The following is a 13,482-nucleotide window of genomic DNA, read 5'->3' on the forward strand; positions in this document are numbered from 1 at the left end:
GGCAGGGGACAAGGGGGTGCAGGGACTCCATTGCCACCACAGGGTGGCGCTTCTCTGCAGTGGCTTTGGCTTCATGCCAGCGCAGCCTCCACATAGCTGCGGCTGCGTGGCGCTTTCCCAGCACCAACGCAGAAGGCCAGGAGGGGACAAGGCTGGGACATCTGACCCCATGGGCATGATGCAGCATCAGCTCTGGCAGCGACGCTGGGGGCAGAGGGTTTGACTCCCAGCAGCTGTTGCTTGTAGACTGGCTGAACACCAGCTGCTGCCAGGCAGCGACAAGGACCAGTGCCCTTCAGAGGGTCGTGGGGGGTGTCATTTCCCTTCCGTCCCTCACAGGTTAAAGTGTCCCATGTACTCCCGAGTTTGTTTGCTTCTCCTCTTCCCATTCCCAACCTGGGAGCAGGCCCCTGTGGCTCAGCAAAGGAGATACAGAGTGTGCAACAGTGGCCAGAGGGGACGAGAGGAAATGGCCTCAAGTTGCTCCAGGGGAGGTTTAAGTCGGACATGAGGAACAACTTTTTCTTCATGAGTGCTATCAAGAGCTGGCCCAGCCTGCTCAGGGTAGCGGTGGCATTTCCATCCCTGGAGGCGGTGTGGAGCTGTGGGACGCGGTTTGGCGGTGACCTGGCAGTGATGGTGATTCTATGATCCCATGATGTGGAGGAGCCGGCAGGGGACAGGCAGACACGGGTGCGAACACGGCGCAAGCCACTCCAGGGCAGGGTCTCGTATGGCGCCCCGCCAGTGCCAGGCTGCAGCGGCACGACGGGACTCAGCTGCCGGGGGCGGCAGGTGCTGCAAAGCCGGATCGTTCCCCGCTGCACAAAGCGGAGCCAGGCCGGTGGCGTGTGGCGGCGGCAGGAACCAAATCGGGACCTGTAACCCTCTTAGCGGCTTAACGCGGCCGGCACAGAGGCGGCGAGCAGGATAGCGCCTTCCCCGGACCGGCACCGCCGAGGCAGCGCCCGGCAGCTGCAGACGCCGAGGCCCGTGGAGCCCCCGCAGCCGCTCGTCCCGGCCCGGCTCCGCAGTGTCCGCCACCGGCGGGATGCAGCCACTGCCTGGGAAGCGGCGGCGGCGGCGAAGGAGCCGGCGCAGGCGTGCCCGGGGAGGCCGGTGACGGCCGGGAGGAGGACCGTGACGGCCGGGAGGAGGGACCGTGACGGCCGGGAGGAGGGACCGTGACGGCCGGGAGGAGGAACCGCGACGCCCACCGGCTCCAGCGGCCGCGCGTGACCGGAAGCGGCGCGTAGCGGCGGCCGCACGTGATCGGAAGCGGGGCGCAGCAGCGGCGGCGGGATGGCGGCGGAGGGGGACGTGGAGCTGGAGCTGGAGACGGAGCCGAACGGTTCCAGCGGCGGCGGCGATGGGGCGGGCGGCCGGGCGGCCGAGAAGCCGCGGAAGCATGACAGCGGGGCGGCGGACCTGGAGCGCGTCACCGACTACGCGGAGGAGAAGGAGATCCAGAGCTCCAACCTGGAGACGGTGTGGCGGGCGGGACCGGGGAGGGGGGCCGGGCGATGCCGAGCCGGGCCCCGAGCACCGCGCCAGCATGTCCGCGGCGGGGCCCGCCGCGGTGCCCTTCCCGCGCGGTGACTGCGCTCGTCCTGACAGGCCATGTCGGTGATCGGAGATCGGAGGTCCCGGGAGCAGAAAGCGAAGCAGGAGAGGTAACCGCACGCGGTCGCTCGGGACTTGAGGCACCGGCCCGGTCCGCGCCCCTCCCGCACCTGCTTGCCCCATGGAACTTGTACCGGGCACCAGTCGGTGGCTTCTGTGGCTGGGGTCCTGGTCCATTCCTGGGAGCCCAAGCTGCTGCGGGAGGCTGCTCCCGCTCCGTCTCTCCCCGGAGAAGGGGGCAGTGGGCCACTGGAGGACCCCGGTGGGTCACTGGGCTTTGTCCTTCTCTTGCCGCAGGGAGAAGGAACTGGCCAAAGTGACCATCAAGAAGGAGGACCTAGAGCTGATCGTGAGTAGAGCAGGGCAGACAGTGGCACGTCCCCAGCCTCGGGGCACTGCAGACAGTGGCATGTCCCCAGCCTCGGGGCACTGCACCCAAAGTGTGGGTGGGTGTCTGGTGAGTGTTTCCATCCTGTGGCTGTGTCCCTACAGATGACAGAGATGGAGATCTCGCGGGCAGCTGCGGAGCGGAGCCTGCGGGAGCACATGGGAAACGTGGTGGAGGCTCTCATCACCCTCACCAACTGAGCACTGCGCCCGCCGGACGGGCATGCGGCCAGCACCGCACCCAATAAAGCATTGGTGGGAGCTGTCGATGTGAGCTGCGTTAACACCAGGCACTTGACCCCGGCTGGCAGGTTGCCTGTGGCAGTGCCATATCCTGGGAGTGGCAGCAGGAGTCTGCTGTCCCATGCTCTCAGGGAGTCACTAGCTGTCACACCTGCCCTCACATCCCCAACCTGGCCACTGCATCACCAACTGTACTGGCCCTTCCTGTCTCAGGAATAGAATGCCCTTGTCCCACAAACACAGCCAAAACGGGTAAGAAAATGACCACTTTAATCAAACCTAGCCCCTGCACAGATAGAAAAGCCGCACCCTGTACAACAGGGGAGGAGACAATGTCACTGCTGTCCCACACCAAAAATGGAGAGAGTTCAGATGACAGGGAGGTGTTGAGGACCAGATGGGGATGGATGTCCATGAACTCCTCCAGCAGTGGGTGTGCTGGAGCCAGGGGTGCTGCCACAGTCCTGCAGCGCTCTGATGAGGGGCAGTGACTGGTGGGACAGTGGTGTGGCCACAGGCCTGGCTGGCACAGGCAGACCATCATCTCCACAGCACCAGGTCTCCACAGAATGGGCTGCAGGACAGACAAAGGGCTGGGTGCCACAAGTCCTGGCACAACCTCTGTCTTTTCTGTCCATGTCCAGGCTCGCAGCAGCTGGCAGAGACATGCTGTTAGCCGTGTCACCCTGCCTGCTCCCTTAGGTGGTTTTTCGTTTCTTGGCTGAGGGCCTCTCAAAGACATCCCGCACGCCTGCGGCTTTCTGCTTGAAGAACTTTGTGTTCTGGGCACTCTCCTGGCCCCAGGCCGAGTCAAAGGATGTGGTGTCCTGGTCCACCAAGTGTGTGTACTTGGTCCGTCCTGAGCGCCCGAAGTTCTTGACCTGGGAAGCAGAAAAGCCTGTGAGCAGTGTGCAGGAAGGATGTGGGGACCCCGGCTTGCTTTGACTCTGATGTGGCACCATGGCATGCTGGCTGATATCCTCTGGCCCACACACCTACCTGCATGACTTTGGGCAGTATGGTCTTGTTGAAGTGGTCCTCAAGGGTTGGGGCACTGAAGTCCCTCTTGTAGACCTCTTCATCTTCATCCTACAGGACAGGGACACACTTGCTTAGCCACCAGTTTCTCAGCAAGAATCAGCAGAGGTGGGCAGACCCATCAGGAGTCCAAACATCTGCTCTGCTGGAGCTGCCACAGTTCTTGTAGCCCTAATAACTCACTACCAAGGATGGGTGATATTAGTGTTGTCCCCTCGACCTGCCTCTGCAGCCATCTTCATGCCCCTAGAGCCTGGCTGTAGCCCATACAGATCTGGCTTGGTTCTGAGCGGGTCTATCAGCTCCAGTGTCAACAAAGGAGCAGATCAGCTGCTTTGGTGCCTTCTCTTGCCATGTGCTCTGCCACCCATGGTGGTGACTGGTGGCTCCACTCACCCTCTGCCCCCAAGAAGGGACCAGGTTCTGATCACCTTGGCCACTTCAGCCTTGTGCAGCCTCCAAGGGCTGACTCCTGTCTAAGGACACCCCCAGTCCCAGAGGCTCCCTGCAGGGAGACAATGTCCCCATACCTTCATGCAGCCCCTCCCCAGCCCCCTGGCACCACTCACCATGAAGAAGGCTCCACGGTGGTAGTACTTCTGCAGGAACTTGTACTTGCCCTTCACTGCCTTATTGGTGATGACCTTGCCATTGGCTCGCAGCTCAGCGCGGCGCTCCTCCTCCGTCAGGTTCCGCATCCGCTCTATCTCTGCCTTCTCCTTCTCCATGCTGGGCAAGAAAGAAGCCCCTGAAAGCCCATGTCCCCACACCACCTTCCCAGTAGCACTGCCAACCCCGGTCCCATATATTTACTGACTAGAAGAGCATGGACAGCCCAGGAGGGGCAGGAGGACTCTGTAAATCCCAAAGAGGACACTTAAGCTTTCCATGGGACCTCAGCCCAGCTCCTACCCAGACAACTTACGCCTCTCGTTCCTCGCGGTCCCGTTTGATGCGCTTCAGCTCGCGCACCTTCCAGGCTTCATACTCCTCCTCATCGTTCTCATCATCTGTATCGAGCGCATCCAGTGCTGCCAGCGAGCGCTTGTTCTCTTCAAACTCCTTCTTTGCTTCCTCCTCTACAATCTGCAGCACAGACCCAACTAAGCTGCCTGTGGTGGCTGCCCCACACCCAGTGTGACCCCTTCCTGCCCCTTGGTACCTTCAGTGTGTACTTGCGCCTCTCCTCCGCCATCCTCTTTGCCTCCTGCTCCAGCTCCTTCTGCCTCAGGGCCTCTGCCTCCCGCTCCTGCACAGTGATCCGGTCCTTCCTGCAAGCAGGGACCACCATAGTATCTTCAGCTTTCCAGGAGTCAATGCAGCTGCTCAGCTCACAACCTCCCACACCTTGCACTGCAGCAACCTTCAGGCTTTGCCCTCTCCACAGGCAGGGCCCATGCAGCTAGGGCTCTTCACTCACTGCCCCACTATGACTGCAGACCTACATATGAGACCCAACCAGTGGCTGCTGGAGAAAAGCTTCTCTCCACCACTGTATGTCACTTGTCAGGGGGCTGTGGACCACAGCTAGACCCTGCAGTGGTAGAGGAGATGTCAGTGCAGGGGTCATCCTGCACTCCCTCTGGCCGGTAAGAAAAGGAAACCATGGTGAAGAGACCTGCTGAGCTGCCAGCCCCAAATCCCATGTCCCACTGTATTGCACTTGTCAGGGGGTTGTGGACCACAACTAGATCCTGCAGTGGTAGAGGGGATGTCAGTGCAGGGGTCATCCTGCACTCCCTCTGGCCGGTAAGGAAAAGGAACCATGGTGGAGAGACCTGCTGAGCTGCCAGCCCCAAATCCCACATCCCCACCCTGGGCTGACCCATGCAGCTGTGCCACCCACTTGCGGATGAAGACAGGTTTGAGGCGTGGCTCCATCTCATCCTCACTGTCCGTGTACTCTTCATATTCAGACTCTGACTCAGACTCTTCTCCAGATCGACCCTCATCTTCCAACTCCATCACCTCCATCTCCTCGGTTTTCCTCTCCTGTGCCCGCTGGCGCATCATCCCACGCCGCCGCTCGATCTCCTAGTGGAGACAACCACCAAGCAGTCAGACACCAGCCACTACTGCTCCTCTCCTTGCTGCTCTCTCCAAAACACATCTGGGGTGTTTGCTATGGGACAATGTGTCTATCCCCTCTGGACACAGGATGGCCTCCCTTGGTGTGCCATCCCATACACGTGCCATCCCACGTGTGCAGTTCCCCAGGAGAGCCCACACACCCATGCAAAAAAGCCATTTCAGACCGTGTTGTTCAGGGGCTTTCACGGGCCCCTTATCTGGCTATGCAAGTGCACCTCATCATCGATATCTTCCTCTTCCTCCTCACTGGTGTCCTCTCTCTCTAGGCGCCACGCTTCCCCCTCCACCTCCGAATCACTTTCTCCAACCACCTCGGGCTCCACAATTTTTCTGTGTCTTGCCAGCCTACAACAGAACCGCTGTGAACAACAGCACTCCAAATACACAGAAGCTGCAACAAGTTGCCTGTTCAGTGCCATACAGGCATGAGAAGAGCCAGACGCTCTCGCACTGCTTGGAGAACACTGCCAGCTTCTGCCCAGCACTCCTGCTGCTCCTCACCGCAGTGTGGGAGCACGCAGTCTGGACTCCCCAGGCCGCTGTGGGCAGGCCTGACAGAGAGCAAAGATAAGGCAACTTCTCTTTACCCATCTCAGTACTCACCGCTCCTCCACATCCTCAGCAATGCGGTTCTGGAGGCGCCGGAGCCGGGGGTCATTGGCGAGTTCCTCCTCCTGCTCCTCGGGCTCCACCTCCTGCTCCTTTGCCTTCTTGATGAACTGAAACTCCTCGTCCTCCTCATCCGAGGACTCCATGGGCGCATAGTCAGGCCGCTTCCCCGACACGTACCGCTTTACCTTCACCTTCTCCATAGAGAGCTCGCCTGCGGGGACAACGCCGTTACCGGGGACCTTCGTCCTCCCGCCACGGCCCCCATGTTTCCATGCCACGGCCCAGCGAGCCCCAGCCGCCGCCCCCTAACATACCCTTCTCGTTGCGGACGGGCACGGCGCCCGCCGTGGACTGGATCGGCGGCTGCTTCATCAGGGCGCTAGGGACCGACATGGTGGCGGAGGGACGGAGCCGGGACAGGTCCCGGGACAGCGGCAGTCGCCGACAACAGCCTACGCACAGCTGCTTACCCGGAACCGGAACTGCAGCCCCGCTTCCGTCGGGAGCGCAAACGGCCCTGGCCGGGGCGGGTAACCGGAAGCGACGCTGGGTGTGCGGGGGGGTCACGCCCGGGGCGGCGCTGGCGGCAGTGGGTTGCCGGTGCTCGGGCCCGGGGCGGCGCTGGCGGCAGTGGGTTGCCGGTGCTCGGGCCCGGGGCGGCGCTGGCGGCAGTGGGTTGCCGGTGCTCGGGCCCGGGGCGGCGCTGGCGGCAGTGGGTTGCCGGTGCTCGGGCCCGGGGCGGCGCTGGCGGCAGTGGGTTGCCGGTGCTCGGGCCCGGGCACCGGCGGTCACGGGCTCCTGGTGCTTGGGCAGCCGCCCCCTCGCGGCGCGGTAGCCCCCGGGCGCTTGGCACTGGCCGCTCCGAGATCCCGGCCCGGGGGGCAGTTGCTTTCCCTTACACAGCGGTGCGGGTTTTCCGCCACCACTGCAGCGTTAAGGCTGGGTGCCGGTGGCAGGCAAAGGCCATCACAGGCAGGATCCCTTCGGGCGGCACGGTGGGAGGATTTCTGGTGACCGGCTGAAGGAACCCAGCCCCGGCCCTGGCGCGCCTTGCCGGGGCCCTCTGGCTGCGGCCAGTGATGCCGTGGCAGCCTGGGGCTGTGGCTTTAGCGCTCTGGCTGTCGCCTCTTGCCGCGCTCCTGCTCGCAGAAGTGTTCCGTGTGGGGCGGGAACACCACTGCCGAGCCATGGGGGCAGAGGCAGCCACTGCTGGTGTGGCCACCTGGCAGCGGGTGCTTGGCATCTCCTGTGACTTTGCAGGGCCTCGCTGGGCTGTGGGACACATCCTGCTCTTGCTGGGGTTCCCAGGTACCCCTGATGCAGCCTGAGGAGCACAGTGGGGCCAGCACCACCCTTGCGTCTGTGCTGTGCTCACTACTGGAGCAGCTGTTCCTGGGGCGTAGCTGGAGGTTGGTGGTTGTGGCTGCTGCTGCAGTGGTACAAGCCATGCTCCATCTCTCCTGCTTTGCCTGCCCCAGTTCTGCAGCCTGGATCCCCATCTCATGGGCCGTGAGGGTGAGCAGCCCCTGTGCAGCCATGTGCCTCTGCAGTCTTTGGGGCGACTGCTGCCAGAGGACAAAGTTGCACTGTAGGGCTAGGGCAAGCCCTGAGCTTCCAGGTGGCATCAGTATGTCTGAAAGTTCCGGGGCCACAGTTGTTTTGTGACAGCTGTGAGGGGGTTTCCTGCCCACATCTACACACATCAGCCTGGGAGGGGTGCACAGTTGCGGATGGGAAAGCTGAGGGCAGAGCTGGGAGTGATTGTCTCAGCAAGTTGTCCCCGCTGTGGCACCGAGCCACAGAAGATGAGACTTCTCTTGAGGTTAGGCAAAATGTGTCACAACCCACTGCAGCCACATCTGCCATCCTGTGCCGCCCACTCAAAAGAAAGGAAGAGGTTTTCTGTTCTGGGAAGTCTCCCTGAAGCAGGGGGATTTGGGCAACAGAGGAGCCAGAGTGAGATGGTAACCCAGTTTTGAGATGATAACCCAGTTTTACCATCTCTAGGGGTTGCCCTGCCCTCGCCAGAGGCCACCTTCATGGTCAGGAGGATGAGGCCAGCAGCAGAAGCTTTTCCAGTAGGTGGATCAGAGCTGGAGCATGATCCCAAAGGAAACATAGGGAGTCCTTTTCTTTGCTGTGTCCCCAGTCCCAAGCTGAATATCTCTGCCTGCAGAGCTTTGGGCTATGCCTTGCCCCCTCTGCCTGGAGGAGCTGGGACAGTCCCATCAGAGCTGTGCAGGGGGGTAGGATGGGGTGAGTGGTGGGTCCCGGTGCTGTGGGGCTCCCTCATTGATCAGTAATTTGTGGCTTCACCAAGGAATTCATGGGATTACAGAATTATTTTAGTTGTAAAAGACCTTGAAGTTCACTGAGCCCTGCCATTAACCAAGCACTGCCAGGTCACGACTAAACTGTGTTCCTCAGCACCACATCTCTATGGCTTTGAAACCACTTCAGGGATGGGATCTCTAGCACTGTCCTGGGCAGGCTTTGACAAACCTCAAGGGAAAGAAACTATTCCTTTTGTCCAACATAAATTTTCTCTGGTGCTAGTTGAGGCCATTTCCTCCTGTCTAGTTGCTTGTTCCTTGGGAGAAGAGACTGACCCCCACTGGCTCTAATCTTTCAGGGAGCTGTAGAGACCCAGAAAGTCTCCCCTCAGCTTCCTTTTCTCAAGGCTGAACAACCCCAGTTCCCTCAGCTGCTCCTCACCGGACCTGTTCTCTAGACCCTTCACCAGCTTTGTTGCCTGGATCTGCTCCAGCACTTCAGTGTCCTTGATTGGGTGGCCCAAAACTGAGTCCAGGTTTCGAGGTGCAGCCTCACAAGTGCCCAGTACATGCATAGCTTCCTCATCCCACAGTGACTGCTGGTCCTCCCCCACCTTTTTCAGGGGTAAGCAAGGACTAGCTGGCTGTGTTCCTGGCCTTTATGCCCAGATGATAATTAGAGCTCCTGCTCTGTGTTTGGTCCTTTGATGAGATGTTAATATTGAAGGTTATCACAGAGCATTCCCACTTTGTGAACCTTGTGCCACCATGACAAGGAATGAGTTTTGACACAGGACTTGGTGAAAAAAAATGAGACACCCCAGTGGAAGGAAAGCAGTGGAAGGAAACTGCAGACAAAGCACAGTGTGTCCTGTGCAGGTGAAGCAGAAGTAAAGAGCTCAGCAAACAGAGATGTGCTTGCCTAGCCTGGATTTGCCCTGTGACCACAGGCGAGAAGTGCCCTTGACCTGTGACATCTCGCTGCCTCATGCCCCCTCAGGAGGCACAGCCAAGCTGGAGAAGCTCAGTGCTGGTGCTGCCCCAGCTGGTGTGATGGGATCAACAGGTCCAAGCCCCACAGATGGGGTGCAGGAGGATTCCCTTGCAGGGCCCTGTGTTGCAGGGTGTGTGAGGGTGTTGTGACCCTGTGGGTGGCTCTGGGGACATGGCAGATGGGCTGCCACAAGCTGGTGTGGCTGAGGGCAGCACTTGCCTCTCTTCAGCATGGCAGCTGACGATGTGTTGATCCTGTGGCAGCTCTGGGCTGAGGCAGGGGTGCCCCAGCCCAGTTGTAGGGGACAGGCAATGTCAGGGTGTGATGGATGCAGAGGGCAGGCGGTGGCAGGGTGTGACGCACCGCAGCCCAGAGCAGGCCCGGCCATGGGTTGATGCTCAGGCAGCACTGCGTCTGCTGATGGCACAGTCAGAGGCAGATAAAGTTACAGAGCCAGCCTGAGCCGACGCTGTTTGTGTCTGTGGCTGCACCGCAGGGCAAGGTCAGGGCGCTGAGGCTGTCCCCTGCCTGTGACCACAGCGGCATGTTGTGTCTATGAGAGGAGCTGGGAACAGAGCTCCGAGACAGCAGAACCCTGTGAGTGCAGCCTGCCCAACTCCAGGGGCACTGGGGCCTTGCCAGGAGCCTGCTGGTAACATCCTGCAGAAAGAGAAGGGGACAGAGAGACCATAGGGAAGAGACCCCAGCCTGAGCTTGGGAAGAAGGCACAGGTGAGCATAGGGGGGACTGGGAACAGCAGAGCAGAGGGGCTGCATGGACATGGGGGCAAAGCGGGTCATGGTGCCCCAGCCAAACATGCAGTCATTGAGTTGGTCCCTCTGAGTGTCCTCTGCTTTCTGTCAGGGCTCACTGCCCTTCCTCCTCCGGGTGCCCTGGTGTGGTAGCTGCAGGGTAATGGCACTGCCGCTGCCCTGCTGTGCCCCTGAGCTCCCTGCTCTGCCTCCCAGAAAGCTCAGGCAATGGCCAGTTGCATCACTCTTGGAGCTTGTGTAATTTCCACAACCCAAAAGCCAAACACTGACCTGATTTTTCCATGGAAGTAGGTTCCTATTGATTATGTTTGCTGCTGGGCCACACAACATTGTGTGCTTGGTGCCAAGGAGCATGAGGCGTCTACTCTTGGCCCCTGGAGCAGTTTGGACCCTGTGCCACAAGACATCACTTAGCAGGGCAGACCATATGACCAGACCTTGCTCCTGGTGGCATCATGTCTTTGCCGTTCCCTGGAGTTTGCTGATGCCAAGTCACTTGAATGCCCAAGAGGAGGGTAGGTGGTGCTGGCAGAGGTGGCTGTGGCAGCTGCTTCTCCCCTCGCTGCCCCGTGGGCAGGAGGATGCTGAGCAGCTTGTGAGGTGTGGGGTAATAGCAGCCATTTGGATCCAGGCTGGGGCCCTGCTCCATGTTCCATCTGCAGCCATGGCCCAGCCTCAGGGAAACACAAGTCCTGTTTGCATTGGTGGCTTCATGTATAGGCAGGTGCTTGTTGGTGACAGGCATTGTCTTTGGCAGGCAAGCAACTCTAAAGCCAACAATTTATGTAAGTGCCAGTATTTCCTGCCTGCCTGCCCCACGGCATCCAGATAAGCCCCATGGTGACAAGGCCCCTTTGTCAGCTCCTCTTCCTTGTGTGACATGTCACCGGGGCCAGGTGCAACAGCTTGTCAGGCTTGTCACCTGCCTGGGCATAGCCCCAGTGAGGCAGGATGAAGATAAGGGATGGGGAGGGGTGGGGCCCTGCTGCCCTCCTGCCCCTGGGATGGGGTCCAGCTCAGGACCTACCTCCCACGCAGATGTCCCACATACAACTCCATGGGGCACATCCAGGGGTCAGCTGGGGCCTGTCATCTGCTGGAAACAACTTCCAAACAGACTGCATTGGTGTAGGGGTGAGTGCTGCATGCCTGCGGGTGCCCAGGACACCTGGTGGGACCGTGGCCTTGGGGAGTGGACCAGGGATGCTGTGGCCAGTGGCAGCTCTTGGGGCTAAGCCTGGCCAAGTCAGTGCCCCTAGGCAAGGATGTGGCTGGTGTCTGCCCGGCAAACCTAACGCAGTGTAACAGAACCTGCCCTGTGCCAGATTTTCTGGGTGTTCTCAGCATCCCGGTTACCACGGTGACTGTTTCCTGTGCAATCGCTAATGCTTCATGATCTTGATCACGATATCGGAGCGGTTTCCTTTCCTCTGTAGGGAGCTGCAGGACCTGCATCTGCCTCGGAGTGCCCAGACCCTCCTGAGGTGGCAAAGATTCAGGTCAGTTTGGGTTCTGTTGCTTTTGCATTGCACTTGGCCAACAGGGTCCCCGGCACACGGGGGATGGGAGCAAATAATTTTTGTGATGACTGGAGCCGAGAGGAGCTGTGGCTTCTCACCTGCGCACCTCGGTGGAAATCTGAAGCCCGAAGCTGGGTTTTTCCTGGTGTCGCTCTTTCCAGACAGTTTCTCCCTCGAGCTGCAGCTCCGGTAACACGGAACTTCTTGGGCAGGCTGATGCTGGTGCAGAGAAACCCTCTGCTCTGGTGGCTCTAGCGCTGGAATGGGCTGGTCGGGGTGGGCTAGTGTCTTGCCAGTTCCACTCCACAGAGTGAACATGCATCTTCTGTCTGCCCTTCTTTGTGGGTGCCCACAAACCTCTGGTCGGTGCCCAGGGTCCACAGAGGGTCTGTGTGCTCACAAGAGGCAGACCTGGGCTGGCACGATCAGTCCCCGGGTAGGCACAGGCAATCCACAGTGGGCATGTCCAGCTCTGGGTAGCATGATACTTCTCCGGTGGGCACAGGCAGCCCCCCAGTGGGTACAGTCAGCCTCAGGTGGGCACGGGTAGCCCCGTCTGGGCACAGTCAGTTTCTGGTGGGCACGGGCAGTCCCGGGTGGGCACAGTCAAACCCAGATTGGGACGGTCAGTCTCCAGTGGGCGTGAACAGCCCCGAGTGGGCACGGGCAACCCTATGCCGGGATAGGTAACAGGCTGCACTGAGCCCCGGGCCGTGCCCAGTGTCGGCGGAGGGTGGGTGTCCCCGGGCCGCTTCGAGGGGGAGCGGCCTCAGTTCTCTCGGTGCCCCGGTGGGAGCTCAGCCTAGTACAGGGCGCAGTGACCGGGGGCTGCGCGGGGTCCGGTGCGGCGGCAGCGGTAGCGGGGCGGGCGGGGCGGGCGGCGGTGACGGCATCCGGCGGCGCCCGGCGGAGCGGCGGCCGTGCCGTGCCGTGCCGTGCCGGGCGGAGCGGGGCCGTGCCGAGCCGGCTGAGCGGGGCCGGTGGGTCGGCCGGCGCGGGGCGGGGCGGGCGGCGCTGACAGCTGCTCGGCGTAAACAAGCAGTCCCGCGGCCGCCCCGGCCGCCCCTGCCTGGGCCGGGCCCGGCGCGGCTCGGGGCGGGCGCTCTGGGCGCCCCGCGGCGTGACGCGGCGCCGCCGCCAGACGGGCCCGGGCCGCCGGCGGGACGGGAGCGGGCAGGGCAGGGCAGGCCGCGCGGTAAGGGCACGGTACGGAGGCGGCGCCGGGGACGGGGCTCGGGCCGCCGGCGGTTTGACAGCTGGAGTGGCCCCGGCCGGGCGGGACCCCTGGGGGCGGCGGTGGGGCCGTGGGGACAGCCCGGGGTCTGGGGCGGCCGGCAGGGACTTAGGCGGTTCGGCTGAGTGTGTTGGCCCGGCCGTACCGGAAAGCGGGGCTGAGGCCGCCCCAGCGGAGGAGCGGGCTGGGGCCCGTCCGCGCTCCGGGGCTGGCGCTGGAGCCGGCCCCAGCAGCCGCTACGGGAAGCCGGGGGCGTGGAGGGAGCCAGGCCTCGTCCCGTCGCACACACGGGGCCGGCCCCGGCCCGGCCGCGCCCGCAGCCACCCTATTGGGACGGGCTCGGTTGGTGAGAACCGCTGGTGGCTTTGGCCCTGCCACGGGGGTGGTTGGCTGCGCTGTCTGTGCCATGGGAACCAGCTGGTGGCTCTGGCTCTGCCGTGGGGATGGCTGGTGGCTCTGGTTGTGCCATGGGAACAGCTGGTGGCTTTGACCCTGCTGTGGCCGTGGCTGGTGGATCTGTCTGTGCCACGGGGACAGTTGGTGGCTCCGACCCTGCTGTGGCCATGGCTGGTGGATCTGTCTGTGCCACGGGGACAGTTGGTGGCTCCGACCCTGCTGTGGCCATGGCTGGTGGATCTGTCTGTGCCACGGGGACAGTTGGTGGCTCTGACCCTGCTGTGGCCGTGGCTGGTGG

At 61.8% G+C, this 13,482-nt stretch overlaps 2 protein-coding genes across 3 annotated transcripts; one reads left to right on the plus strand and one right to left on the minus strand.

The window, feature by feature from the left end:
* Nucleotides 1-1,242: 1,242 nt before the first annotated feature.
* HYPK (huntingtin interacting protein K) lies at nt 1,243-2,277 on the plus strand. Of its 2 annotated transcripts, none has more exons than XM_064157110.1 (4): nt 1,243-1,488; nt 1,618-1,673; nt 1,921-2,009; nt 2,044-2,119. In XM_064157110.1, exons 1-4 carry the CDS (start codon nt 1,303-1,305, stop codon nt 2,082-2,084), a joined length of 372 nt encoding a protein of 123 aa, XP_064013180.1. In that variant the 5' UTR covers nt 1,243-1,302; the 3' UTR covers nt 2,085-2,119. The 2 variants fall into 2 exon arrangements, with proteins under 2 accessions (XP_064013180.1, XP_064013179.1); XM_064157109.1 differs by having other exon boundaries at nt 1,254-1,488; nt 1,921-1,972; nt 2,116-2,277.
* A 229-nt stretch (nt 2,278-2,506) lies between these two features.
* On the minus strand, nt 2,507-6,484 carry MFAP1 (microfibril associated protein 1). The gene is made up of 9 exons (XM_064157762.1): nt 6,309-6,484; nt 5,986-6,205; nt 5,598-5,727; nt 5,138-5,325; nt 4,454-4,562; nt 4,217-4,377; nt 3,861-4,020; nt 3,253-3,342; nt 2,507-3,134 (listed from the first exon to the last, which is right to left on the minus strand). The coding sequence occupies exons 1-9, from the start codon at nt 6,385-6,387 to the stop codon at nt 2,952-2,954; spliced, it is 1,320 nt and encodes a 439-aa protein (XP_064013832.1). The 5' UTR covers nt 6,388-6,484; the 3' UTR covers nt 2,507-2,951.
* Nucleotides 6,485-13,482: the final 6,998 nt, after the last annotated feature.

The sequence above is a fragment of the Pogoniulus pusillus genome, chromosome 17 (genome assembly GCF_015220805.1).
Source record: "Pogoniulus pusillus isolate bPogPus1 chromosome 17, bPogPus1.pri, whole genome shotgun sequence".
Classification (NCBI taxonomy): Eukaryota; Metazoa; Chordata; class Aves; order Piciformes; family Lybiidae; genus Pogoniulus; species Pogoniulus pusillus.

Coding starts and splice junctions, on each gene's coding strand:
- HYPK (XM_064157109.1), top strand. CDS start 1,303: ATGGCGGCGGAGGGGGACGTGGAGCTGGAGCTGGAGACGGAGCCGAAC. Junction 1,489..1,617: donor AGAGCTCCAACCTGGAGACG/GTGTGGCGGGCG, acceptor TCGTCCTGACAG/GCCATGTCGGTGATCGGAGA. Junction 1,973..2,115: donor AGGAGGACCTAGAGCTGATC/GTGAGTAGAGCA, acceptor GTGTCCCTACAG/ATGACAGAGATGGAGATCTC.
- MFAP1 (XM_064157762.1), bottom strand. CDS start 6,387: ATGTCGGTCCCTAGCGCCCTGATGAAGCAGCCGCCGATCCAGTCCACG. Junction 5,326..5,597: donor AGGAAGATATCGATGATGAG/GTGCACTTGCAT, acceptor TGTCTCCACTAG/GAGATCGAGCGGCGGCGTGG. Junction 4,378..4,453: donor GGCGCAAGTACACACTGAAG/GTACCAAGGGGC, acceptor TCTGTGCTGCAG/ATTGTAGAGGAGGAAGCAAA.